We start from the raw sequence: 25,499 nt of genomic DNA, 5'->3' as shown, positions 1-25,499 counted from the left end.
ACACCACTGTCAACACATTCAATAAAACACTCAAGTAAAGCTGAAAAGCTTAACAGTATGAACATTTATTTCTGGATAGAAATTACAAAGTGTTCCAAATAGCAGTGTCTACTCAGATTATAGTAAATGCATTGTTTCTCGTGAATTTTTTCTTTTAGAAATAGTCATCGTACAGAGTGTTTTTATCCACAATATTCTATCATTTTATCCTACTGAGACTGAGGGCTGATTATAAATGCTGAGCTATGACAGACAGACACGCCCTGTCCCAAATAAAAACAGCAGGAGTAATACACATGTTGACCAGCAGAGGGAGTCCGCTATTTAAAGACTGAAGTTTGGCATAATATTGGCCCGTTTGCCAGACGCATGCTATTCCTGGACAAAAAAAAAAACACTTTCAGTGGAGATTCACTATTGCGCATTGCTTTTTAGTCCAGAAGTAGGTTTAACGTCTGGAAAACCAACTGGGCCTAAGTGTTCATGATATCGATAGTAATTTTTACATGAGAAAATAGACGAAGACACAGATGGGAGATGACAAAATACCTTATCACATCTAAGCTGCCTTAGTGATGTTAACAGTCCCTGTTTATACACTACTGCCCACATCAAGCACACATCTTATTCTGTCACATGGAGCCACTGCCCGTGAGGGGGGTCTGCCTGGTATTTATACACTACTACAAACTGCTCTGTGACGTTTTGACTGTGGGGGAAAAGGCATGTTTGTATGCTACTGCATAAATACTGCACTGCAGGTTTGATTGAATAGAGACGTGAGTGCAGGCAAGAGGACGCTGGGTAGAGGAAAGGAGAGAGGGAAAGTTGTAGAATCAGAGAAAGAGTGACAATCTCTCAAAGTATCATAAAGACTTTGCTCTATTGAAATGCAAATCACATCAACCCAACCACAATCACACAGAGTTAGCTGGTGGTGGATGGAGCTCGATAAACACACATACAAAAAATGGCTGACAGACAGAACTGCAGAAGAACGTGCTTCAGCCCTTTTCATTGTTGCTCATGAAAAGAAGAACAAAAGAGATGAGCAGGTTCACATTCTGCAGCTGGCTCAGACAGACAGACAGACAGAGTAGGGCTTTACAAAGTAGGATCCATAAGTTAGCCAGATCACCTTTGACACTCAAAATATGATCAGGCAAAAATAGTTAATGCGTTACTGGGAGTTTTGAGCCTATTTCAAATTGATCTTTAATATTAACTCCTTTTCTGTATCAACTATTTTATTTTTTGAATCACAAGTTGTTTCTGGTACATTTCTGGGGCCAACTCCTACCATCTAACACACCCTCCAGTAGTCTGCCCCAGAAACACTCAGAGCAGATGGCTAACGTCAAGAAATAAAGTGAAATCTTACATACAGTACTGCCAGAGAGACGGGGACCTTCACACTGCAGTCATCCCTGACCTCTGACCTGTTACATGGCTCTCTGTCAGCAGGACAGTGTTATTGCAGTGTAGTCATGACAACGCTAAATCATCCCCATGATCATCTTTCTCACAATCCCAATAGTATAATGAGTGCATAATTATTTCTATTTTTCTCATTCACGTATCACACACACACACACACTCCAGCTCCACAGACTAAATGGTGCTTTCAAGAGAACTGGGAAGGTCAAATCATGACGTCAGTGATCTTCAGATCGGAAAGTCAGAGATTTAGGATGATCCCAGAGTTTCCGACTTTCGAATTAGATAACCGGTCAAAACTATTTTTCCCCAGTCGGAGCTCGCTCCCCCCCGATTTCCCAGTTGTCTTGAACGCACGTCTTGAAGTCAGAGGTAGTAGATTTACGAGTTCCCAGTTGTCTTGAAAGCGGCATCAGAGAAAGGGTTACAGAGAGACTACATGACATCACATGAACATGACAGCATGGTTGAGACACAGACAGACATGGTTCAGACCAATGACATGAATAAACCCTGGATTGCTGATGCTATTAATTAGCCAATAAAATGGACAAAAATCACATGTATTTAAGTATTTCCTTGTTGTAGTGGGGACAGTAACATTAGTACTCTCTAAAGTATTTACTTTTTATAAAACTTTTTTTTGTATGTTTAGTTCACATAATTAACATATGTTATACATTATAATATACTAGTAAAAAACATGTAGACATTGAAACATTTATTTCTATAGCTTCCAAAATCTTTTTTTACACTGTAGTACCAAAATGGCTTCAACACAGCGCCCCATTTTCAGTCATCCAGGGTTTATACACATTATTGGTTCAGTCAGACAGGGCTTGTAGGACTGTAGGATGAAACGGAATCATAATAACAACAATATGAAACTGACCTCAGTCCAAAATAAACCAGCTGAATCATGAAAAATCTTCTACATTTTTCCCTTTTTCTGAAAAGCTTATTTTGAAAAGATCAGCTTGAGTTGCCCACCACCACTGATCACTAGCATAGCTCAATTTTCTGCCCGTGAGGACAGATTACTATGGCATGTTTAGTTCAGTCTGTGTCTAGTTGAAAAGCTTCTGTGTTAGAGTGTTAGTGTCACACCTGTAAACACCAATCCTCCACCTCCCTGCCCACACCTGGAGCCTGTAGGAGTCGGTCTTAAAAGGGGGGCGTTCCCAAACCTTAAAGGGGTGTGTCTGAACTGAACCAGACTTCAACTGCAGCGCCGGACATGCTCCAGGACGTACTCGGGGAAGTGCAGAGTGCAGACCTGCAGCCCATCCAGTTTGCAAGGCATCCTGGGATACTCGTCCTCCTTCCACTTGTTGTCATCGGGGTCAAAGGTCAGGATGGAGTCGGAGTAATGTCCGTTATAGCAGAGGCCCCCCAGTACCATGATCTGTCTGTCCAGCACCGCAACGCCGTGCCCACTGCGCCCGATGGGCATCGACGCCAGGATGGTCCACTCGTCTGTCTCAGGGTCGTAAACCTCCGTGGATGGGCAGCCCTGCGACTCGAATGACGCCCGGAGGATCACACACACCCCCCCGAACACGTACAGCTTCCCGTTGTGGGAGATCATCTTGTGGAAGCAGCGAGCGTAGTTCATCTTCGACTTGTTCTCCCAGCAGCTGGTGTGTGTGTTGGGGAGGGGGGTGCGGGCTGAACGCATCCTGTGTGTGTCCGTCGTTCCTGCTCCCGCAGAGCCTGCTACACACACCCCTCCCCCTGCGTCCCGTCCAGGGTCGAACACACACACACCTCCCCCCGCGTCCCGCCCCGGGTCGAAGAGACACACCCCTCCCCCCGCGTCCCGTCCCGGGTCGAACACACACACCTGTTTGGAGGTGGATGAGGAGGTGATTCCTCCGGTGATATAGAGTTTACCATTCAGGACCGTTCCCTCATGACCGTACTTGTTGACCGGGTACGGATCCACAAACTCCCAGCGGTCCCCCGTGATGTCATAGCGTTCCGTGGAGTAAAACGTCTCATCCCGCGTCCGCCCAGCCACCGCGTAGATGAACTTACCGATGACCCCCACTGCAAACTCTGACCTTGAAGTGAAGACACAAAAAACAAAACGTTTTTTTCCCCCCTTTTCTTTACACCTAATAGATCTTGTAGAAACATGAAGCCACGTCACACCTGGGAAGTACAGACCTGGGTACAGACAACTACAGACCTGGGTACAGACATGTCGGCCATGCGTAGCCAGGAGTTCTGCCGGGGGTCGTAGCGGTAGACTTTAGAGGAGGCGTGGAACTCCCCGTCAGGCCCTAGCTCCTCCCCCCCCAGCAGGAAGGCAAAGTTGTTGACGATGGCCAAGCAGTCTGGTCGGAGAGGGACCTGGGGACCTTCCAACTCCCACCACACCTACGGACAGGCCATACACACATTACAAATAGACATATGCATTATAAACGGACATATATACATAAGACACAGACATAAGGCACATTATCGACATATTATACACATTATAACCATGATATACGACACATTATAGCCATGATATACATTAGACACATTATAGACATAAGCCGTTTTTGAATACTCATACTAACCGCATTATTTGTGACGTAAAATGAGTATGTAGTTTGTATGCTTATTGGTCATAGTGTGGATGTAGTCAGTATGCCAAAAGTTCCCGGATGTCGTACTACATTCGCCAAAATATGCAGTATACAAACTGTGGACACTATTTCCATGCTTTTAGGGCCCATAATGAAATTCTTCAGAAAATGGAAAGGCTTCACAACATTCAGATTTGAAGAAAATGTCTGAAAATATGCAGCCGAAGTCCGACGAGAGCGGATACAAATTCAATGCTTTAACGAATGACAATTGTTAAGAATTGAGCAATGTAAGAAAGTAATTACTTTTCAAATACGTTACGTTGGCTGACAATTTGTTAGCTATGCTAGCCTTACGGACGGCATATCATTACAGCAGTTACTTGTATGTACCGGTATGTTAGCTAGCTACCTCGTTAGTTGGCTACTAATACACCGAACTTGGATATAACTATATGCTATCTAACATTTATTGACTTTATTTTTCACGTCATTCTTAGCTTAGTTAAGTGGTGTAATCGTTGAGCGTTCTCAATGGACATTGTCCATCTAATCATTTGTTAGACACGCTAACAAGCTAAAAAGAAGTTGCATAGCAACAGCATCAACTTCCAGTAGAAGCGCTAGTACACTCAACTGAAAAGAAACCGTTTGTTCACAGTATACTAAAATGAAATAGTATATAGTATGTATTCATTAAGTATGTAGTATACAGTATGTTAGTATGGTATTACCACCCTGCATTCCACTGCTGGTTTGTTTCTGAAGCTAAGCAGGATTGGGAGAACAGATGCTGCTGGAAGTGGTGTTGGAGGGCCAGTAGGAGGCACCTTTTCCTCTGGTCTAAAAAAAAATATCCCAATGTGATTACTGCCCTGTGTAGGGTGCCGTCTTTCGGATGGGACGTTAAACAGGTGTCCTGACTCTCTGTGGTCACTAAAGATCCCAGGGCACTTATCGTAAGAGTAGAGGTGTTAACCCCGGTGTCCTGGCTAAATTCCCAAGCTGTCCCTCATACCATCACGGTCACCTAATCATCCCCAACTTACAATAGGCTCATTCATCCCCCTCCTCTCCCCTGTAACTATTCCCCAGGTCGTTGCTGTAAATGAGAATGTGTTCTCAGTCAACTTACCTGGTAAAATAACGGTAAAATAATTTTTTTTTAACACAGTTATATACATACTATACAAATCATAGACACACAGATATTGTAGACATTATAGAGACACGTGTATAATGAGTGTATAATGTTACATTATAGACATTAAACCTGACATATTAGAGCATGGCTGTAACAAGTCTCAACACAAAGTAACTCTTCAGTAGGAGCGTTGGTACCCCCCAGCTGTATCCTTGTGTCTGTGCGGCAGTAGGATCGTACCTTGTGTCTGTGCGGCAGTGGGATCGTACCTTGTGTCTGTGCGGCAGTGGGATCGTACCTTGGGTCTGTGCGGCAGCGGGATCGTACCTTGTGTCTGTGCGGCAGCGGGATCGTACCTTGTGTCTGTGCGGCAGCGGGATCGTACCTTGTGTCTGTGCGGCAGCGGGATCGTACCTTGGGTCTGTGCGGCAGCAGGATCGTACCTTGGGTCTGTGCGGCAGCAGGATCGTACCTTGGGTCTGTGCGGGAGCAGGATCGTACCTTGGGTCTGTGCGGCAGCAGGATCGTACCTTGGGTCTGTGCGGCAGCAGGATCGTACCTTGGGTCTGTGCGGCAGCAGGATCGTACCTTGGGTCTGTGCGGCAGCAGGATCGTACCTTGGGTCTGTGCGGCAGCAGGATCGTACCTTGGGTCTGTGCGGCAGCAGGATCGTACCTTGGGTCTGTGCGGCAGCAGGATCGTACCTTGGGTCTGTGCGGCAGCAGGATCGTACCTTGGGTCTGTGCGCCAGTGGGATCGTACCTTGTGTCTGTGCGGCAGTGGGATCGTACCTTGGGTCTGTGCGGCAGCGGGATCGTACCTTGGGTCTGTGCGGCAGCGGGATCGTACCTTGTGTCTGTGCGGCAGTAGGATCGTACCTTGTGTCTGTGCGGCAGTGGGATCGTACCTTGGGTCTGTGCGGCAGTAGGATCGTACCTTGTGTCTGTGCGGCAGCAGGATCGTACCTTGGGTCTGTGCAGCAGTAGGATCTTGCTGTTGACCATGCTGTGTCCGATCATGCCCCTGAACACGGCCGTCTGTGGTCGGACCGAGCGGATACGGTTGGACCGCGTCTCGACCAGTGGCTGCTCGTTGACGTCGTGGAAGTAGCTGAGAGCCTGGTCCACCTCCTGACGCAGCTGTCGAGAGTAACGATAGAACTCTGACGTCTTCACCTGAGGGAGATGACGAATTAGACAGAGGTGATGTCATAGAGGAAGGCAGAATGCCTCATCTTGCAACAGTATCAGTGTGTGTGTGATATATATATATATATATATAACTCAGCAAAAAAAGAAACGTCCTCTCACTGTCAACTACATTTATTTTCAGCAAACTTAACATGTGTAAATATTTTAATGAACATAACAAGATTCAACCACTGAGACATAAACTGAACAAGTTCCACAGATATGTGACTAACAGAAATGGAATAATGTGTCTCTGATCAAAGGGAGGGGGGGTCAAAATCAAAAGTAACAGTCAGTATCTGGTGTGGCCACCAGCTGCATTAAGTACTGCAGTGCATCTCCTCCTCATGGACTGCACCAGATTTGCCAGTTCTTGCTGTGAGATGTTACCCCACTCTTCCACCAAGACACCTGCAAGTTCCCGGACATTTCTGGGGGGAATGGGCCTAGCCCTCACCCTCCGATCCAACATGTCCCAGACGTGCTCAATGGGATTGAGATCTGGGCTCATCGCTGGCCATGGCAGAACACTGACATTCCTGTCTTGCAGGAAATCACCCATAGAACGAGCAGTCTGGCTGGTGGCATTGTCATGCTGGAGGGTCATGTCAGGATGAGCCTGCAGAAAGGGTACCACATGAGGGAGGAGGATGTCTTCCCTGTAACGCACAGCATTGAGATAGAGCTTGTTGTCAATGCAGGCAGTCCAATGATGCTGTGACACACCGCCCCACACCATGACGGACCCTCCACCTCCAAATCGATCCCGCTCCAGAGTCCAGGCCTCGGCGTAACGCTCATTCCTTCGACGATAAACGCGAATCCGACCATCACCCCTGGTGAGACAAAACCGCAACTCGTCAGTGAAGAGCACTTTTTGCCAGTCCTGTCTGGTCCAGCGACGGGCCCATAGGCGACGTTGTTGTAGGTGATGTCTGGTGAGGACCTGCCTTACAACAGGCCTACAAGCCCTCAGTCCTGCCTCTCTCAGCCCATTGCGGACAGTCCGAGCACCGATGGAGTGATTGTGCGTTCCTGGTGTAACTCGGTCAGTTGTTGTTGCCATCCTGTACCAGTCCCGCAGGTGTGATGTTTGGATATACCGATCCTGTGCAGGTGTTGTTACACGTGGTCTGCCACTGTGAGAACGATCAGCTGTCTGTCCTGTCTCCCTGTAGCGCTGTCTTAGGCGTCTCACAGTACGAACATTGCAATTTATTGCCCTGGCCACATCTGCAGTCCTCATGCCTCCTTGCAGCATGCCTAAGGCACGTTCACTCAGGTGAGCAGGGACCCTGGGCATCTTTCTTTTGGCGTTTTCCATAGTCAGTAGAAAGGCCTCTTCAGTGTCCTAAGTTTTCAGAACTGTAACCTTAATTGACAACCGTCTGTAAGCTGTTAGTGTCTTAACGACCGTTCCACAGATGCATGTTCATTAATTGATTATAGTTCATTGAACAAGCATGGGAAACAGTGTTTAAACCCTTTACAATGAAGATCTGTGAAGTTATTAGGATTTTTACAAAATATCTTTGAAAGACAGGGTCCTGAAAAAGGGACGTGGGTGGGTAGGTAGGTAGATAGATGTGTAGGCTTGCCACGAAACCAACATTTTACCAATGATACAATGCCAGGCCAAGTATCATGATACCGAGTAGTATCGCAATACCACGGGGGAAGAAAATCAGTGACCCATCATGCTGTTCGCCCCGTCTCCCGGACGCTTGTTCCTGTTTTCTAAACCTTCTGCAAAAACCTGTCACTGAAATTCACACTCCTACTCAATGCAACACATTCAATTTAACGTCACACTGTTCAGTGTATAATACTGTACAGATTGGCTGATTTGCTCATATTTGCAAAGGCTTACCTGTGATTTGGAGGAATGGGAGGAAGGAGTATACATCAGTGGAGACTGGTGAAGGGAGGATGGATCATAATAATGGCTGGAACGTCACAAATGGAATGGTACCAAACACATATAAACCATGTGTTTGATACCATTCCACTCCAGCCATTACCACGAGCCCGTCCTCCCCAATGAAGGTGCCACCAACCTCCTGTGATATATATGCATAATGATCTGCATGTCTCTCAGAACGATCTTCTTGACCCTAACCAGTCAGGCTTCAAGACGAGTCACTCAACCGAGACTCCTCTTCTCTGTCACGGAGGCTCTCCACACTACCAAAGCTGCCTCTCTCTCCTCTGTTCTCATCCTCCTCGATTTATCCGCTGCCTTCAACACCGTGAAGCATCAGATCCTCCTCTCCACCCTCTCAGGGCTGGGCGTCTCAGGCTCTGTACACTCTTGGATTGCATCCTACCTGGCAGGCCGCTCCACCCAGGTGACGTGGAGAGGAACTGTGTCTGCACCACGTCTCACTACTGGTGTCCCCCAGGGCTCGGTTCTAGGTCCTCTCCTTTTCTCTCTATACACAAAGTCACTAGGCTCCGTCATATCCTTACATGGTCTCTCCTATCATTGCTATGTGGATGACACTCAACAAGTTCTCCTTCCCCCCCTTTCTGACACCCAGGTGGCAACATGCATCTCTGCATGCCTGGCAGATATCTCAGCATGGCTGTCAGCCCACCACCTCAAACTCAAGACAGAACTGCTCTTCCTCCCGGGGAAGGTTTTCCCACTCAAAGACCTCTCCATCACAGTTGCCAACTCCAGTGTCCCCCTCCCAGAGTGCAATGAAACTTGGTGTGACCCTGGACAACTCCCTGTTGTTCCCTGCCAACATCAAAGCAGTGACTCGCTCCTGCAGGTTCATGCTCTACAACATCCGTAGAGTACGACCCTACGTCACACAGGAAGCGGTGCAGGTCCTAATCCAGGCACTGCCATCAAACCCCTGGAACTTATCCAGGACGCAACAGCCCGTCTGGTTTTCAACCTTCCCAAGTTCTCTCATGTCACCCCACTCCTCCGCACACTCCACTGGCTTCCAGTTGAAGCTCGCATACACGACAAGACCATGGTGCTTACCTACGGAACAGCAAGAGGACCTGCCCCTCCCTACCTTCAGGCTCTACTCAAACCCTACACCACAACCCGAGTACTCCGTTCTGCCACATCAGGTCTCTTGGCCCTCCCACCCCTACGGGAGGGCAGCTCCCGCTCAGCGCAGTCCAAGCTCTTCTCTCTCCTGGCACCCCAATAGTAGAACCAGCTTCCCACTGAAGTTAGGACAGCAGAGTTCCTGCCCATCTTCTGAAAACATCTGAAAGACTACTTCTTCAAACATGATAACAAATTACAAAAATACACTTAACCAGCACACTCGCACTTGACCCCCCCCCTTCTAGCTCTGACTCTACTGACAGCTACATTATTGAGGAACATTTTACTTTCTATGACTGTGATATGTGGTTGTCCCTCCTAGCTATCTTAACACGAAAGCACTGTATGTAGGGCACTCTGGATATGAGCTTCTGCTAAATGACCAACATGTAAAAATGTAAATGCAATTGTGTCAGTAAGGGGAAAACACTGCATGAAACCTTCTTTACTCTTTAGTTAACCTCTTGACGTTACCCTAGGATAGGGGGCGCCACAGCGCATTTTGGAAAGAATTCGTGCCCATTTTCAACGGCCTACTAATCAGACTCAGAAGCTAGGATATGCATATAATTAATACCTGTGGATAGAAAACACCCTAAAGTTTCTAAAACTGTTTGAATGGTGTCTGTGAGTATAACAGAACTCATATGGCAGTCAAAACCCCGAGACCGATTGAACCAGGAAGTGGAATTCTGAATTGTGGACTCAACTTCACGTCGTCGCCTATAATTCACACCGTGAGATATCGTTTATTGAGCACTTCCTATTGCTTCCACAAGATGTCGCCAGTCTTTACAAAGTGTTTTGATCCTTCTACTGTCGAAACTCAGTGAATGAGACGCGTTGGAAATTGGTCACAGCGGGAGGGCCATCACCATTATGACGCCGGCGGCCCTGTCTACCCCCACCTTTGGAAACGTTTTGAAACACATTGAAATCGTCCCCCTCGAATCTTATTGGCTCTCTTGTTGAAACAGGCTCTGAAGATTTATGTTATACAACGTTTGACATGTTTGAACGAACCTAAATGTGAAAAAAAAGTATTATTTCGAAACCACTGTGGCGCGCAAGGCAGATTAGTTGGATATGCCCTTCGGACGCACTAACATCAGCAAGCTAATGGAACATAAAGGATGGACTTTTTCGACAGAAAATACATCTGTTGTGGACCTGGAAGTGCTTTCTGATGAAGACAACTAAAGGTAAGGGATTATTGACAATATTATACAACATTAGATGTGAAATGCGATTGTTCCAAGATGGCGCCGAGCTGTATTTAATTGCTCATTTTCTGAGTATCGCATCCCCTTTTATCGCTAAGTGTGATTACCCAGTAAAGTTATTTTTAAATCTGGTATGACAGGTGCTTTCAAGAGATATTCATCTATAAATCTTAGAATGACAATATTACATTCAAAAAATGTTTTCGAATAGTAATTCAGTAAAATGTAGCACTGTTTCCCTGGATGCATTTGACGGGAAAATAGTCAACGTCAGACGCCGATGTAAAATGCTGTTTTCATATATAAATATGAACTTTATTGAACAAAAGAATGCATGCATTGTGTAACATGATGTCCTAGGTGTGTCATCTGATGAAGTTTGTAAAAGGTTAGTGCTGCATTTAGCTGTTTTTTGGTTATTTGTGATGCATGTGTTTGGTCGGAAAATGGCTATGTTGCTGCTTTTTACGATGGACTCCTCTAACATAATCTAATGATTTGCTTTTCCTGTTAAACCTTTTTGAAATTTTTTATTTTATTTTTTTCAAATTATTACATTTTGTTATGCTAATGGCGATATGATTTTTCGCTGGATTTTGATCCCGCTGACGGGATGAGACGCTGAAGAGGTTGCACACACTCTCCCTCCCTTCCTCACACAATCTGTCTCCGTCTCAAACACACACCCCCCTCTCTCCGTCTCAAACACACACCCCTCTCTCCGTCTCCCTCTCTCAAACACACACCTCTCCGTCTCCCTCTCTCAAACACACCCCCCTCTCTCTGTCTCCCTCTCAAACACACCCCCCTCTCTCTGTCTCTCTCTCAAACACCCCCCCCTCTCTCTGTCTCTCTCTCAAACACCCCCCCCCTCTCTCTGTCTCCCTCTCAAACACACACCCCTCTCTGTCTCCCTCTCTCAAACACTCACCCCTCTCTCTGTCTCCCTCTCTCTCTCTCAAACACACACCCCTCTGTCTCCTTCTCAAACACACACCCCTCTCTGTCTCCCTCTCAAACACACCCCCCTCTCTCTGTCTCCCTCTCAAACACACCCCCCTCTCTCTGTCTCCCTCTCAAACACACCCCCCTCTCTCTGTCTCCCTCTCAAACACACCCCCCTCTCTCTGTCTCCCTCTCAAACACACCCCCCTCTCTCTGTCTCCCTCTCAAACACACCCCCCTCTCTCCGTCTCCCTCTCTCAAACACACCCCCCTCTCTCCGTCTCCCTCTCTCAAACACACCCCCCTCTCTCCGTCTCCCTCTCTCAAACACACACCTCTCCCTCTCTCTCTCTCAAACACACACCCCTCTCTGTCTCCCTCTCTCTCAAACACACCCCCCTCTCTCTGTCTCCCTCTCAAACACACCCCCCTCTCTCTGTCTCTCTCTCAAACACACCCCCCTCTCTCTGTCTCCCTCTCAAACACACACCCCTCTCTGTCTCCTTCTCAAACACACACCCCTCTCTGTCTCCTTCTCAAACACACCCCCCTCTCTCTGTCTCATTCTCAAACACCCCCCCTCTCTCTGTCTCCCTCTCAAACACACACTCACCCCTCTCTCTGTCTCCCTCTCAAACACACACTCACCCCTCTCTCTGTCTCCCTCTCAAACACACACTCACCCCTCTCTCTGTCTCCCTCTCAAACACACACTCACCCCTCTCTGTCTCCTTCTCAAACACACCCCCCTCTGTCTCCTTCTCAAACACACCCCCCTCTCTCTGTCTCCCTCTCAAACACCCCCCTCTCTCTGTCTCCCTCTCAAACACACCCCCCTCTCTCTGTCTCCCTCTCAAACACACCCCCCTCTCTCTGTCTCCCTCTCAAACACACCCCCCTCTCTCTGTCTCCCTCTCAAACACACACCCCTCTCTCTGTCTCCCTCTCAAACACACCCCCCTCTCTCTGTCTCCCTCTCAAACACACCCCCCTCTCTCTGTCTCCCTCTCAAACACACCCCCCTCTCTCTGTCTCCCTCTCAAACACACCCCCCTCTGTCTCCCGCTCTCTCATAAACACACAGCACTCTCTCTCTCCCGCTCTCTCATAAACACACAGCACTCTCTCTCTCCCACAAACACACACTGCTCCCAACTTTTAAAACATTTGGCACCAAACAGAATTTAAGGAGCAGCAGAAATAAATAGATTTGGTATAGTTCAAGCTTCCATTAGGCCTATATGAATCCTACCTTTTGAAGCACATCTCATGAGTAGCAGACCATTTTCCTTTCCCCCTGTGTCAGATGTGCCTGAACCTACTGCCAAGTTACCAGTTGTTTGTTATCAAACCAATCATTAGCGACCCGGATTAGTTTAAAATGGCCCGTAACATGTGTGAAATTAATTCAAATGTGAGTGAATCCTGATACAAAGAAAGGAAGGCATCTCCTGTAATATGGGTCATCTGTTTTTAACCGTTTAGGCTAGAAACGAGCCGTTTTCTTTGCTGTAAAGCTGCAAGCATGCCTGTCGCCAAGCAGTTCTCCATTTCCCCTCTCTGACACTCAGAGGCTGCATGACAGTGAGCTTTCAAAGTCTATTCAGACTGGTCTGTGCTCTTGGTTAAAACAGGCAATTAAATTATACAATGCGTCAACACTGCTCGCTTAGCGCGCTGCTCCAAAATAACAAATGTACAACTAACAACAGAAGACTCAGCGTCTTGGTCTGCATCGCCGCTCGCCATCACGGCTAAATTAGATTTTTCAAAACTGACGGCGGAATAGACGAGCATGTAGAGCGGACGGAGAGAAGCAGGTGAGTGAGGGCTGGTAGGGGATGTGAAGAGCGGACGGAGAGAAGCAGGTGAGTGAGGGCTGGTAGGGGATGTGTAGAGCGGACGGAGAGAAGCAGGTGAGTGAGGGCTGGTAGGGGATGTGAAGAGCGGATGGAGAGAAGCAGGTGAGTGAGGGCTGGTAGGGGATGTGAAGAGCAGATGGAGAGAAGCAGGTGAGTGAGGGCTGGTAGGGGATGTGAAGAGCAGATGGAGAGAAGCAGGCGAGTGAGGGCTGGTAGGGGATGTGAAGAGCGGATGGAGAGAAGCAGGTGAGTGAGGGCTGGTAGGGGATGTGAAGAGCGGATGGAGAGAAGCAGGTGAGTGAGGGCTGGTAGGGGATGTGTAGAGCGGACGGAGAGAAGCAGGTGAGTGAGGGCTGGTAGGGGATGTGAAGAGCGGACGGAGAGAAGCAGGTGAGTGAGGGCTGGTAGGGGATGTGAAGAGCGGATGGAGAGAAGCAGGCGAGTGAGGGCAGGTAGGGGATGTGAAGAGCGGACGGAGAGAAGCAGGTGAGTGAGGGCTGGTAGGGGATGTGAAGAGCGGACGGAGAGAAGCAGGTGAGTGAGGGCTGGTAGGGGATGGGCTGGTTCATTACAGCTGCCACACGTGATATACACATGAAAGTGAAGTGGATATCATTGGACCGGTGCATACCAGAGACTAGTCAATGTGGCTTCAATTCAACTGACTTTATAAACATATTATAACAGGCGCCAGCAGGGTCTTTAGATCGGTGGGCTGAAAAACTTGGTAGAATCATATGAAACATTACTACGGTACTCTAAAATGTTGGTATCATAAGCATCGGTACCGTGATACTACCATAGTACTGGTGTACCGTACAACACTATTTGTGTGTGTCTTACCTTCTCGAAGACGTTAGCGGCAGTCATGAGGCAGAAGCGTAGAGACTGGACGACAGTGTCTGTGTGTCTCCAGCGGCGACGGTCATGTCGGAGCCAGGCCTGGACAGACTCATACAGTTCTATCTCTGGGAACCGACTCAGGGCATCACTGTCCAGGTACGCCTGACACACACACACACACACGAATATATCACCTGTTTTAAAGAGCTCAAAGCATCACTGTTCAGGTACACACACACACACACAGAGTTAACTAGGGGGTGCCAGTCAGTTCTTCCACCACACCTGCAGTCTCTCCAGGCTGAGGTAGAGCAGGAAGTCAGGTTTGCTCATCAAAGGAACAAAGTTCTCCAGCAGGAAGTTGTCGAGCTGCTCCTGCACGCCCTCCACCCCCACGCTGAAGTCCTCCAGAAGTCTCATGACCTCGGCACAGTTCTCCAGACAGATCTTAGACAGCAGGAAGGAACAGCAGAACTCTACCACCTCCGTCAGCTGGACGTACATGGCTGCCTAGAGGGTGAGGAGAGAGAGACAGATCTTAGACAGCAGGAAGGAACAGCAGAACTCTACCACCTCCGTCAGCTGGACGTACATGGCTGCCTAGAGGGTGAGGAGAGAGAGACAGATCTTAGACAGCAGGAAGGAACAGCAGAACTCTACCACCTCCGTCAGCTGGACGTACATGGCTGCCTAGAGGGTGAGGAGAGAGAGACAGATCTTAGACAGCAGGAAGGAACAACAGAACTCTACCACCTCCGTCAGCTGGACGTACATGGCTGCCTAGAGGGTGAGGAGAGAGAGACAGATCTTAGACAGCAGGAAGGAACAGCAGAACTCTACCACCTCTGTTAGCTGGACGTACATGGCTGCCTAGAGGGTGAGGAGAGAGAGACAGATCTTAGACAGCAGGAAGGAACAGCAGAACTCTACCACCTCCGTCAGCTGGACGTACATGGCTGCCTAGAGGGTGAGGAGAGAGAGACAGATCTTAGACAGCAGGAAGGAACAGCAGAACTCTACCACCTCCGTCAGCTGGACGTACATGGCTGCCTAGAGGGTGAGGAGAGAGAGACAGATCTTAGACAGCAGGAAGGAACAGCAGAACTCTACCACCTCCGTCAGCTGGACGTACATGGCTGCCTAGAGGGTGAGGAGAGAGAGACAGATCTTAGACAGCAGGAAGGAACAGCAGAACTCTACCACCTCTGTTAGCTGGACGTACATGGCTGCCTAGAGGGTGAGGAGAGAGAGACAGATCTTAGACAGCAGGAAGGAACAGCAGAACTCTACCACCTCCGTCAGCTGGACGTACATGGCTGCCTAGAGGGTGAGGAGAGAGAGACAGATCTTAGACAGCAGGAAGGAACAGCAGAACTCTACCACCTCCGTCAGCTGGACGTACATGGCTGCCTAGAGGGTGAGGAGAGAGAGACAGATCTTAGACAGCAGGAAGGAACAGCAGAACTCTACCACCTCCGTCAGCTGGACGTACATGGCTGCCTAGAGGGTGAGGAGAGAGAGACAGATCTTAGACAGCAGGAAGGAACAGCAGAACTCTACCACCTCCGTCAGCTGGACGTACATGGCTGCCTAGAGGGTGAGGAGAGAGAGACAGATCTTAGACAGCTGGGGCCAGTTGCACCAGGAAAAGTACCCAATTTTCATACTTGAGTTAAAGTAAAGACACCTTCATAGAAAATGACTCAAGTTAAAGTTAATCATCCAGTAAAAGACTACTTGAGTAAAAGTTAAAAGGTATTTGGTTTTATATATACTTATATGTATCAAAAGTAAATGTAATTGCTAAAATATACTTAAGTATCAAAAAGTATAAATAATTTAAAATTCTTATATTAAGCACAAACGGCACAATTTTCAATTTTTTATTTATTTACGGAAAGCCAGGGGCACACTCCAACACTCAGACATCATTTACAAATGAAACGTGTGTTTAGTGAGTCTGCCAGATCAGAGGCAGTAGGGATGACCAGGGATGTTCCCCTGATAAGTGCGTGAATTAGACCATTTTCCTGTCCTGTTACGTATTCAAAATATACTTTTGGGTGTCAGAGAAAACGTATGGCGTAAAAAGTACATTATTTTCTTTAGGAATGTAATGAAGTAAAAGTTGTCAAAATTATAAATATTATAGTAAAGATACCCCAAAAACGTTTTAAGTAGTACTTTAAAGTATTTTTACTTAAGTACTTTACACCACTGGTCGTAACTCTACGTCCGGCGTAAAATGCGCTCTATACCGGACCTAAAACCTGTTGACTTTCTGACGGGCCACTCCCAGGTGGTGAGGGTAGGCAACAACACATCCGCCATGCTTATCATCAACACAGGGACTCCTCAGGGGTGTGTGCTTACTCCCATCCTGTACTCCCTGTTCACCCACGACTGCGTGGCCGTGCACGACACCAACACCATCATTAAGTTTATCAACGATGGTAGGCCTGATCACAGATGACAATGAGACAGCCTATAGGGAGGAGGTCAGAGACCTGGCATTATGGTGCCAGGACAACAACCTCTCCCTCAACGTCAGCAAGACAAACTGTGGACTACAGGAAACGGAGGTCCTTTCACATCGATGGGGCTGTAGTGGAGCGGATCGAGAGCTTCAACTTCCTGTGTCCACATCACTAAGGAACTATCATGGTCCAAACACACCAACACAGTCGTGAAGAAGGCACCCCAATGCCTCTTCCCCCTCAGGAGGCCCAAAATATTTGACATGAGCCCTCACTCACTACACTGACACTCCAACACACACGCTGCTGCTACTCTTTTTATTGTCTATCCTGATTGCCTAGTCACTTTCACCCCACTTGCATGTACATACTGTATTACCTGAACTACCACGTATCCCTGCACATTGACTCAGTACCGGTACTCCTTGTATATAGCCTCATTATTGTTATTTTGTGTTACCATTTCCTTTTTTATTTTGCAAATGTTTCTTACTTTTAAACACTGGAATGTTGGGAAAGCGCTCATAAGTAAGCATTTCACGGTCTACACCTGTTGTATTCGGCGCAAGTAACTTTTTCAGCGGGGACACCATTTTTTCTGGCCGATTTTCTGGGAACCCCATTTGTTTTGCAAGAAATTCTGGCGAACCCACCCCATTACCGTATGACAACCTTAAAAATCGGCCAATTTAGATCTCCAAATCAGCAAATAACCTTCAAAACGCTTACATTTTCATTCCTCTTTAAAAATAAAAACATTTACATCTTTTTTTATTTATTTTAAGTTTGTATATTGTCTCATAAAATAATATGTACTCTTAATGTAACCTCTAACAGTCTATTAGCTAGAAAGGTCACTTCAGACACATTTTCGCTAATAGCAGCTGTTTAACTGGTTAAACAAAGGTTAGCCATGTGCTGGAAAAAATGCGGCAACTTCTTGGACCTACGACTGTTACTAGCAGGTTCTTTTTCATTGTCACATACTCCAGTGAGTGCAATTAGCTCCAATGAGTAATTAGCTCAATATTAGGAGTTGAGAAATAAAGTTGATGTCATTAGAAGATATTCTCATCTTTTCTACTGTATGTACGTAATTCAAAATGTATTTATTATCGTTGCTAGCGATATTCATAAAAACAGTGGGGGAATAAAATCACTTTAAAAAATATATTTTTGCGTACCCCCTACAGTACCTCCACGGACACCTGGGGGGCCACAGACCCCAGGTTGAATACCCCTGGCTCAGAGGGTTAAAGGTCTGTGTGTTACCTGTAGTATCTCCTGCACAGTGACCATGCTGAGCTCCAGTGAACCATAGTACATGAACCTCAGGACGTGGCCGAAGCCGGCAGCCGTTAACCCCTTCATGTGGATCTTGTCCTGGTCTCTCTCTCTCATGTCTGCTGTGAACATGACCCGGAAGTAGTCACTCTGGGTCGCCAGCAGGGCCTTGTGTGCCTGGAGGAGGGGAGAACATTAAATTACATGTTAGTGAAAGAGTGTGTGTGTGTATGTATATATGTATGTATATATATATATATATATATATATATATATATATATATATATATATATATATATATATATATATATATATATATATATATATATATATATATATATATATATATATATATATATGTGTGTGTGTGTGTGTTGCTAACATGGAAGTGGTGTTCCTCTATCAGCAGCGTGACGTCCAATAGGAGCCTCTCCTCGTACAGCGCCCGGAACCCTGAGGACACGCTTCCATCATGAACCTGGGACAGGTACACCTCCACCTCCCCCCCCGACATCACACACCTGGAGGAGGAGAGGAGCTTAATAACACACACCTCCCCTTTGACAACACATACCTGCAGTAAGGAGAGGGATCAATAACACACTGGTAATATGACTAATGCTTTACTGTTCAACCACAGACCGATGGAAGAGTAGAAAAACGATGTCACTCAAAAGGGATCCGTCACACTACAGACCAAACACAATGCTGTTTTTCTCTCTAACACGTGTGTGTAAGACTCTCAGTGAAAAGCTCTGGAATGACGTCAAGAACATTCACACCTCAGCAGTTCAGCGCTCGTACACACAGGCACTGAAATACACACCCACACAGAAATGGGTGCTGCGTGCATACACACACACACACACACACACACACACACACACACACTTCGAACACCCCGACAGCGTCTTTGAGCTAAATAGTACACAGCATCATCTGGATATGTATGCAACAACATTTCAACATTCACCTTCTGCTACTATTTCTGTCAAGTTGTCTACGCATACGTTCAATACATCCAACCTATGCACCACACTGAACACACTGCAACTGCCTCTGCAACACAATGCTGCAAGGCAAACGCAGCGTTTCATTGGAAATGAATGTAATTCTGGTGTACCAAAATGGAATGAATCTGTCGGTGTGTTCGAAGCGTCACACACTAGCAGCAAACCCACCCACAAACAATCAGATACAAATGCATGCACAAACACTCTAATCACTCCCACACACACACGCACGCACGCTCGCACACTGCACACTCACCTCTGATTGGCCACGGGCATGTCAGAGGGGGTATTCCGAGCCAATCAGAGGACAGTGGCCCTTGTGTCCGGGGAGAAACTAACAACGCCCTTCTCTGAATCACCTGGACGACAAACCCAAAATTAAATTGTTCATCAAAACTGTATGTTGAGAATCAATACAAAAGATTATTCAAACCAAGCCGTGGCCTAGACCTAAAGCTACTGAGAAAGTTTGGCCAGATGTGTGCATATAACTTTTTCCTGAATGAGGAGAACGCGTACTGAGACTCCAAGGACCCCATTACTATACTCAAATTACATTTCTTCTTTCCTCCTGGCCGGATAAAAAGGCTGCTAGAAGGCCAGCATCCCTGACTCTTCACTGTTGACGTTGAGACTGGTGTTTTGCAGGTACTATTTAATGAAGCTACCAGTTGAGAACTTGTTAGGCGTCTGTTTCTCAAACTAAACACTCTAATGTACTTGTCCTTTTGCTAAGTTGTGCACCAGGGGCCTCCCACTCCTCTTTCTATTCTGGTTAGAGCCAGTTTGCGCTGTTCTGTGAAAGGAGTAGTACACAGCGTTGTACGAGATCTTCAGTTCCTTGGTCATTTCTCGCATGGAATAGCCTTTATTTCTCAGAAGAAAGTATTTGTTTCTGGCCATTTTGAGCCTGTAAATCGAACCCACAAATGCTGATGCTCCGGATACTCAACTAGTCTAAAGAAGGCAGTTGTATTGCTTCTTTAAATCAGAACAACAGTTTTCAGCTGTGCTAACATAATTGATAAAGGGTTTTCTATTGATCAATTAGCCTTTTAAAATGATAAAACTTGCATTAGCTAACACAACGTGCCATTGGACCACAGGAGTGATGGTTGCTGATAATGGTCCTCTGTACGACTATGTAGATATTCCGTTTCCAGCTGCAATAGTCATTTACAACATTAACAATGTCTACGCTGTATTTATGAACAATTTCATGTTATTTTAATGGACAAAAATATGTGCTTTTCTTTCAAAAACAAGGACATTTCTAAGTGACCCCAAACTTTTGAACGGTAGTGTACATTATGGGAAACATTCCTCATTCAGTCATAGTTAGCAGTAGAATAATGGATTGGCATGAATTTGCCATCGTCAACTTTTAGAAGGAAGGTCAGTAGGAAAGTTAAGCTAATCATTTAAACCACCAACATGTATTCACATTCACTGAACATTTAGTATTAAAAACTCAAACATTCATTTTCCAACTGCTTTTTCTATAATCCTGCAGACCATTTATCATTCTCCTCCATACCTTATATTCCAATGCATCCAACATTATGCATGCCCACCATGGTATTGGGCAGATTGTGAAATTTGAGAACTCATCTTGTTTGGAAATCAAACCCTAAGGGCTCCCGAGTGGCACAGCGGTCTAAGGCATCAATACAGACCCGGGTTCGATCCCTGGCTGTATCACAACTGGCCATGATCAGGAGTCTCATTGGCCCAGCGTCGTCCGGGTTAGGGGAGGGTTTGGCTGGAGTGGCTTTACTTTGCTTATCACACTCTAGCGACTCCTTGTGTCAGACCGGGTGCCTGCAGGCTGACCTCGGTCGTCAGTTGAACGGTGTTTCCTCCGACACATTGGTGCGGCTGGCATCTGGGTTAAGCAGGCGGGTGTTAAGACGCGGTTTGGCGGGTTATGTTTCGGATGACGCATGATGCGACCTTCGCCTCCCGAGCCCATTGGGGAGTTGCAGCAATGAGAGAACATTGAAATTGGGGACAAAAAGGGGGTAAAATACAAAAAAAAGAAATATATATATATATAATAATCAAACCCTGGTCATCTTACTGCAGCGCACATTGTATACATTTTGCCCAGCTGTTTTTAGAGAAGATTGTATTGCAAGGTATGCTATATGTGTAGGCTGCGTTTACATCCTAGATAGAAGCAGGCCATTGGCTGCCTTCATCATGAGGGGTATGTACGGGAGTTTTGATTTGTTCTAAGCTTAGCAGTTCGGTAAATTTGCCTGAGCAGACAGTGTTGAAATATACTTTTTATGAGGAACATATACAAATAATCAGCTCCTCCCTCATTTTTCAGCCCACCACCTAAAGTCATCGATCACGTGACACCATTCAATCCTACATGAAGACTCAATAGCACCACAGAGTTTCTTAACCCAGAGCTGCAACATTGGGAGACTTCCGGGAACGCTTGCGAAACAGACCAGGCCGGGGTTTGAGAAGTCAATGAGAGAAGTGAAAAATTATTCCTTAGTTGTTCATTTTCCCAAAATCTAAAGGCACAACCTAGATTCGAGCCAATGTCTTCAGTATTACTCCAATCTCGTGAAAGTGACAAACTGTCACGTTTTCATTTTTGTCAAAAACAACTTTATATGGAAGGAGTGACTTTGATTTGACGGCCTGCACATGCGTAGTTCGGAGCGAACGACTGTTCAACCCGATTACGTTTTTCTGTGCATGAGCTGAGCTAGCCAACGTCACCATGACGTCGCCTACAAGTGTGATCAGGGATTTTTATTGGAGAAGCAGATTCTGCCTATCTTCATACTGTACTGTTTTGATAGCGCATTGAAGCCACATTAAATCAGTTAAGATGGCGTCTCATGGAGACATAACATTCGCAGTCTAAGCTACTCCAGGAAGTGACGTTGCAGGCTAGCTCAGTGCTGCCCCTCTCATTGATAAACTCCATTTGAGGGCCAACAGGGGTACTGTTTTTGATTTAACTAGGCAAGTCAGTTAATAAGAACAAATTCTTATTTACAATGATGGCCTACCATTAGCAACGGTAGGGTACCATTAGCAACTAAATTATCCTTAACTTTTTCTGAGTGCGATTTAAAAAATAATCTGTTTCAGAACATACATCTGGTGTATTAGAAGCAATTATTGGTACCATGATTATCTTCTAAAGTTTTTTTATTAATTTTTTTACAAGATGATTGCCATTTTTCCATCCACTAAAATGGGGGTTCCTGTTTTTTGCTAACAATGCATTCAGTATCGCAGTCGGCCTTGAACTTCCGTGGCTTTAATGAGAGGGGACATCCGTTTTCCCCAGGAATGGATGTTATGGTTGTCATGGAGATGGTACCTTTTGGGGGCCTCGAGGCCAGTCTCGGGTTTAGCTGACAGCATGCTGAGGGGACGCTCACATTTCCTTTGTTTATGTTTGCCCTGATCTAAAGACAGACACACAGAGACAGAGAGATAGACAGACATAGACAGAGAGAAAAAAACATATGTTCTACAAACCTAGGTAGAAATAAATAAAAAAATATATGAATTAAATCATGATTGTAATTTAGCTAGTGCATTTAATTGACTCAAAAACATGTCTATAGACTCACCATGTAATCTTTTGATCTAATCGTGTTGGCTAGCAAACTAAAGTTAGCTAAACCAGAGTCATATATTTTGTAGACGCTGAGTTTAACCAGTGAGCTCGCGCAGTCGAGGGAATCACAGCTTGATTATTTTTCACGCAAGGCCATGACAGGACTGTCAAATTGATAGTCAATGTAGCTATCCAACTTGCTAACGGCAATACACACTGTATTACAATGTAAACTCTTCAAATATAACGGTCAAGAATAACAGTGACTGGTAGCTCACGACATCCCGTGGAATTACCTAGCAGCTAGTTTAGCAGACTAAAATGTCTCTCACCTCGGCGCTGCGAGTCCCCACAACCCCTCTTCGACCAGACGGACCTGGCTCCTTCTGACATGGGCTGCGGGTTTAGAGCCGAGATCAAGAAAAAGGACAATAAAAAAGCATCGCCGAAGATTCCTTATCGTCCATTTAGAATCCCCCTGCGGCTTCAATTTGTCGTTCTTTTACCTGGATATCAAAATACTGTTTGTCTATGGAATCCATAGCCATTGCAGACGCCATATTATTCTCTGCACTGACGTAATTTCCTGAGGTATAGCCCATTCGAACGGAACTGTAGTGGCGTCGTTGTGCAGTGAAGTGAGCCTGTCAATCAAAATCACCAAGCAGGTGTACTGTACTGGGCCAACCTGCTATTATAGACCTGCAGTGCAGAATAATTGAGGAGCGATTATAGAGCTGCAGTACAGAATAATTAAGGCCTCTCTTCCTCATACTGACCTTGTAATCAACTATTCTCTCTCTCTCTCTCTTTGTGTTGACCCTTGTATTTTATTTATATTTTTTTCTATGCACACTCACATAGCCCTACACACTCACACACAGTGACAATCCAACACACACACACACACACATACACTATATAATTTGCTCACACACACATAATATGAGCATACATTTATACTGACTCTACACAAACGCACACCCACTCACATACAATCATCTGCTACTTTGTTTATCATATATCCTGATGCCTAGTCACCTTACATATCTACCTCTATCAATCCAGTATCCCTGCACATTGTAAATATGGTACTAGAACTGACTGACCCTGTATAGAGTATGCTTACTTACTTTCTTGTATTCTTCTTATTTCTTGTGTTTTTGTTCTACCTTGTTATTTTTTGTATTACATAACTATTGATAACTGCATTGTTGGGTTTAGTGCTTGCAAGAAAGGCATTTCACTGTATGTGTGCACATGAGATTATAAAACAACTGCTCTTAAACGCTAGTAAAACTAAATGCATGCTCTTCAACCGATCGCTGCCCGCACCTGCCCGCCCGACTAGCATCACTACTCTGGACGGTTCTAATTTAGAATATGTGGACAACTACAAATAGTTGTAGGTGTCTGGCTAGACTATAAACTCTCTTTCCAGACTCATATTAAGCATCTCCAATCCAAAATTAAATCTAGAATTGGCTTCCTATTTCGCAACAAAGCCTCCTTCACTCACGCTACCAAACATACCCTCGTAAAACTGACTATCCTACCGATCCTCGACTTCGGCGATGTCATTTACAAAATAGCCTCCAACACTCTACTCAGCAAACTGGATGCAGTCTATCACAGTGCCATCCATTTTGTTACAAAACCCCATATACCACCCACCACTGCGACCTGTATGCTCTCGTTGGCTGGCCCTCGCATCATATTCGTCGCCAGACCCACGGGCTCCAGGTCATCTATAAGTCTTCCTAGGTAAAGCCCAGCCTTATCTCAGTTCACTGGTCACCATAACAACACCCACCCCGTAGCACGCGCTCCAGCAGGTATACCTCACTGGTCATCCCCATAGCCAACACCTCCTTTGGCCGCCTTTCCTTCCAGTTCTCTGCTGCCAATGACTGGAACGACTTGCAAAAATCGCTGAAGCTGGAGACTTATATCTCCCTCACTAACTTTAAGCATCAGCTATCCGAGCAGCTTACCGATCGCTGCAGCTGTACGCAGCCCATCTGTAAATAGCCCATCCAACTACCTACCTCATCCCCATATTGTTTTTATTTACTTTTTTTGCACACCAGTATTTCTACTTGCACATCATCATCTGCACATCTATCACTCCAGTGTTCATTTGCTAAATTGTAATTACTTCGCTACTATTGGCCTATGTATTGCCTTACCTCCTTACTCCATTTGCACACACTGTATATAGATTTTTATATTGTGTTATTGACTGTACTTTTGTTTATCCACTGTGTAACTCTGCGTTGTTGTTTTTTGTCGCACTGCTTTGCTTTATCTTGGCCAGGTCGCAGTTGTAAATGAGAACTTGTTCTCAACTGGCCTACCTGGTTAAATAAAGGTGAAATAATTTTTACAAATAAATAAATAACCCCTCACATACTCATATGTACAGCCCCACTGACAGCTAGAGCAAAACATAATGGTCTAGAGGGGATGAAGATGTTAAAATATGTAGCCTTTCCCTATGTGCAGGTGAAGGATTGAAGGGATACGGAGAATGAGAAACTATGGATCGGCAAAGCGAGCGAGAGAATTTATAATTGTACTAGGGCGGACCTTATGAAAAAACTACAAATGGACACATTATGAATGACGTTGTCAAGAAAGGACGGACCCAGGTAGCTGAAGTTCTTTCTATTTTATTTTGTGATGGAGGGAATAAATCAAACAAAAGCACAATGATGAAACTGAATGAATTGTATAGTTATTCACAGTAGCTGTCAACCGCAACGGTGGATACTGTGTAAAGAGGGACATTGAATTGCGAGTGAATTAGAATATTGCATCATCTCCT

At 45.8% G+C, this 25,499-nt stretch overlaps 1 protein-coding gene across 7 annotated transcripts; it reads right to left on the bottom strand.

The window, feature by feature from the left end:
• Positions 1–44: 44 nt before the first annotated feature.
• On the bottom strand, positions 45–23,274 carry LOC106590487 (kelch-like protein 15). 7 transcript variants are annotated; one of them, XM_082970770.1, is made up of 10 exons: positions 23,005–23,274; positions 22,430–22,517; positions 18,444–18,582; positions 18,049–18,237; positions 15,503–15,529; positions 14,585–14,782; positions 14,300–14,461; positions 6,129–6,338; positions 3,629–3,819; positions 45–3,500 (listed from the first exon to the last, which is right to left on the bottom strand). In XM_082970770.1, the coding sequence occupies exons 1-10, from the start codon at positions 23,063–23,065 to the stop codon at positions 2,657–2,659; spliced, it is 2,109 nt and encodes a 702-aa protein (XP_082826896.1). In that variant the 5' UTR covers positions 23,066–23,274; the 3' UTR covers positions 45–2,656. The 7 variants fall into 7 exon arrangements, with proteins under 7 accessions (XP_082826896.1, XP_014037043.1, XP_045566803.1 ...); XM_014181568.3 differs by lacking the exon at positions 15,503–15,529 and adding an exon at positions 19,331–19,433 and having other exon boundaries at positions 14,585–14,809; positions 23,005–23,259; XM_045710847.2 differs by lacking the exons at positions 15,503–15,529; positions 23,005–23,274 and adding exons at positions 19,331–19,433; positions 22,686–22,980 and having other exon boundaries at positions 14,585–14,809.
• Between the last annotated feature and the right edge of the window lie 2,225 nt (positions 23,275–25,499).

The sequence above is a fragment of the Salmo salar genome, chromosome 29, assembly GCF_965601325.2.
Source record: "Salmo salar chromosome 29, fSalSal1, whole genome shotgun sequence".
Lineage (NCBI taxonomy): Eukaryota > Metazoa > Chordata > Actinopteri > Salmoniformes > Salmonidae > Salmo > Salmo salar.
This window is presented reverse-complemented; position numbering and strand designations above follow the sequence as displayed.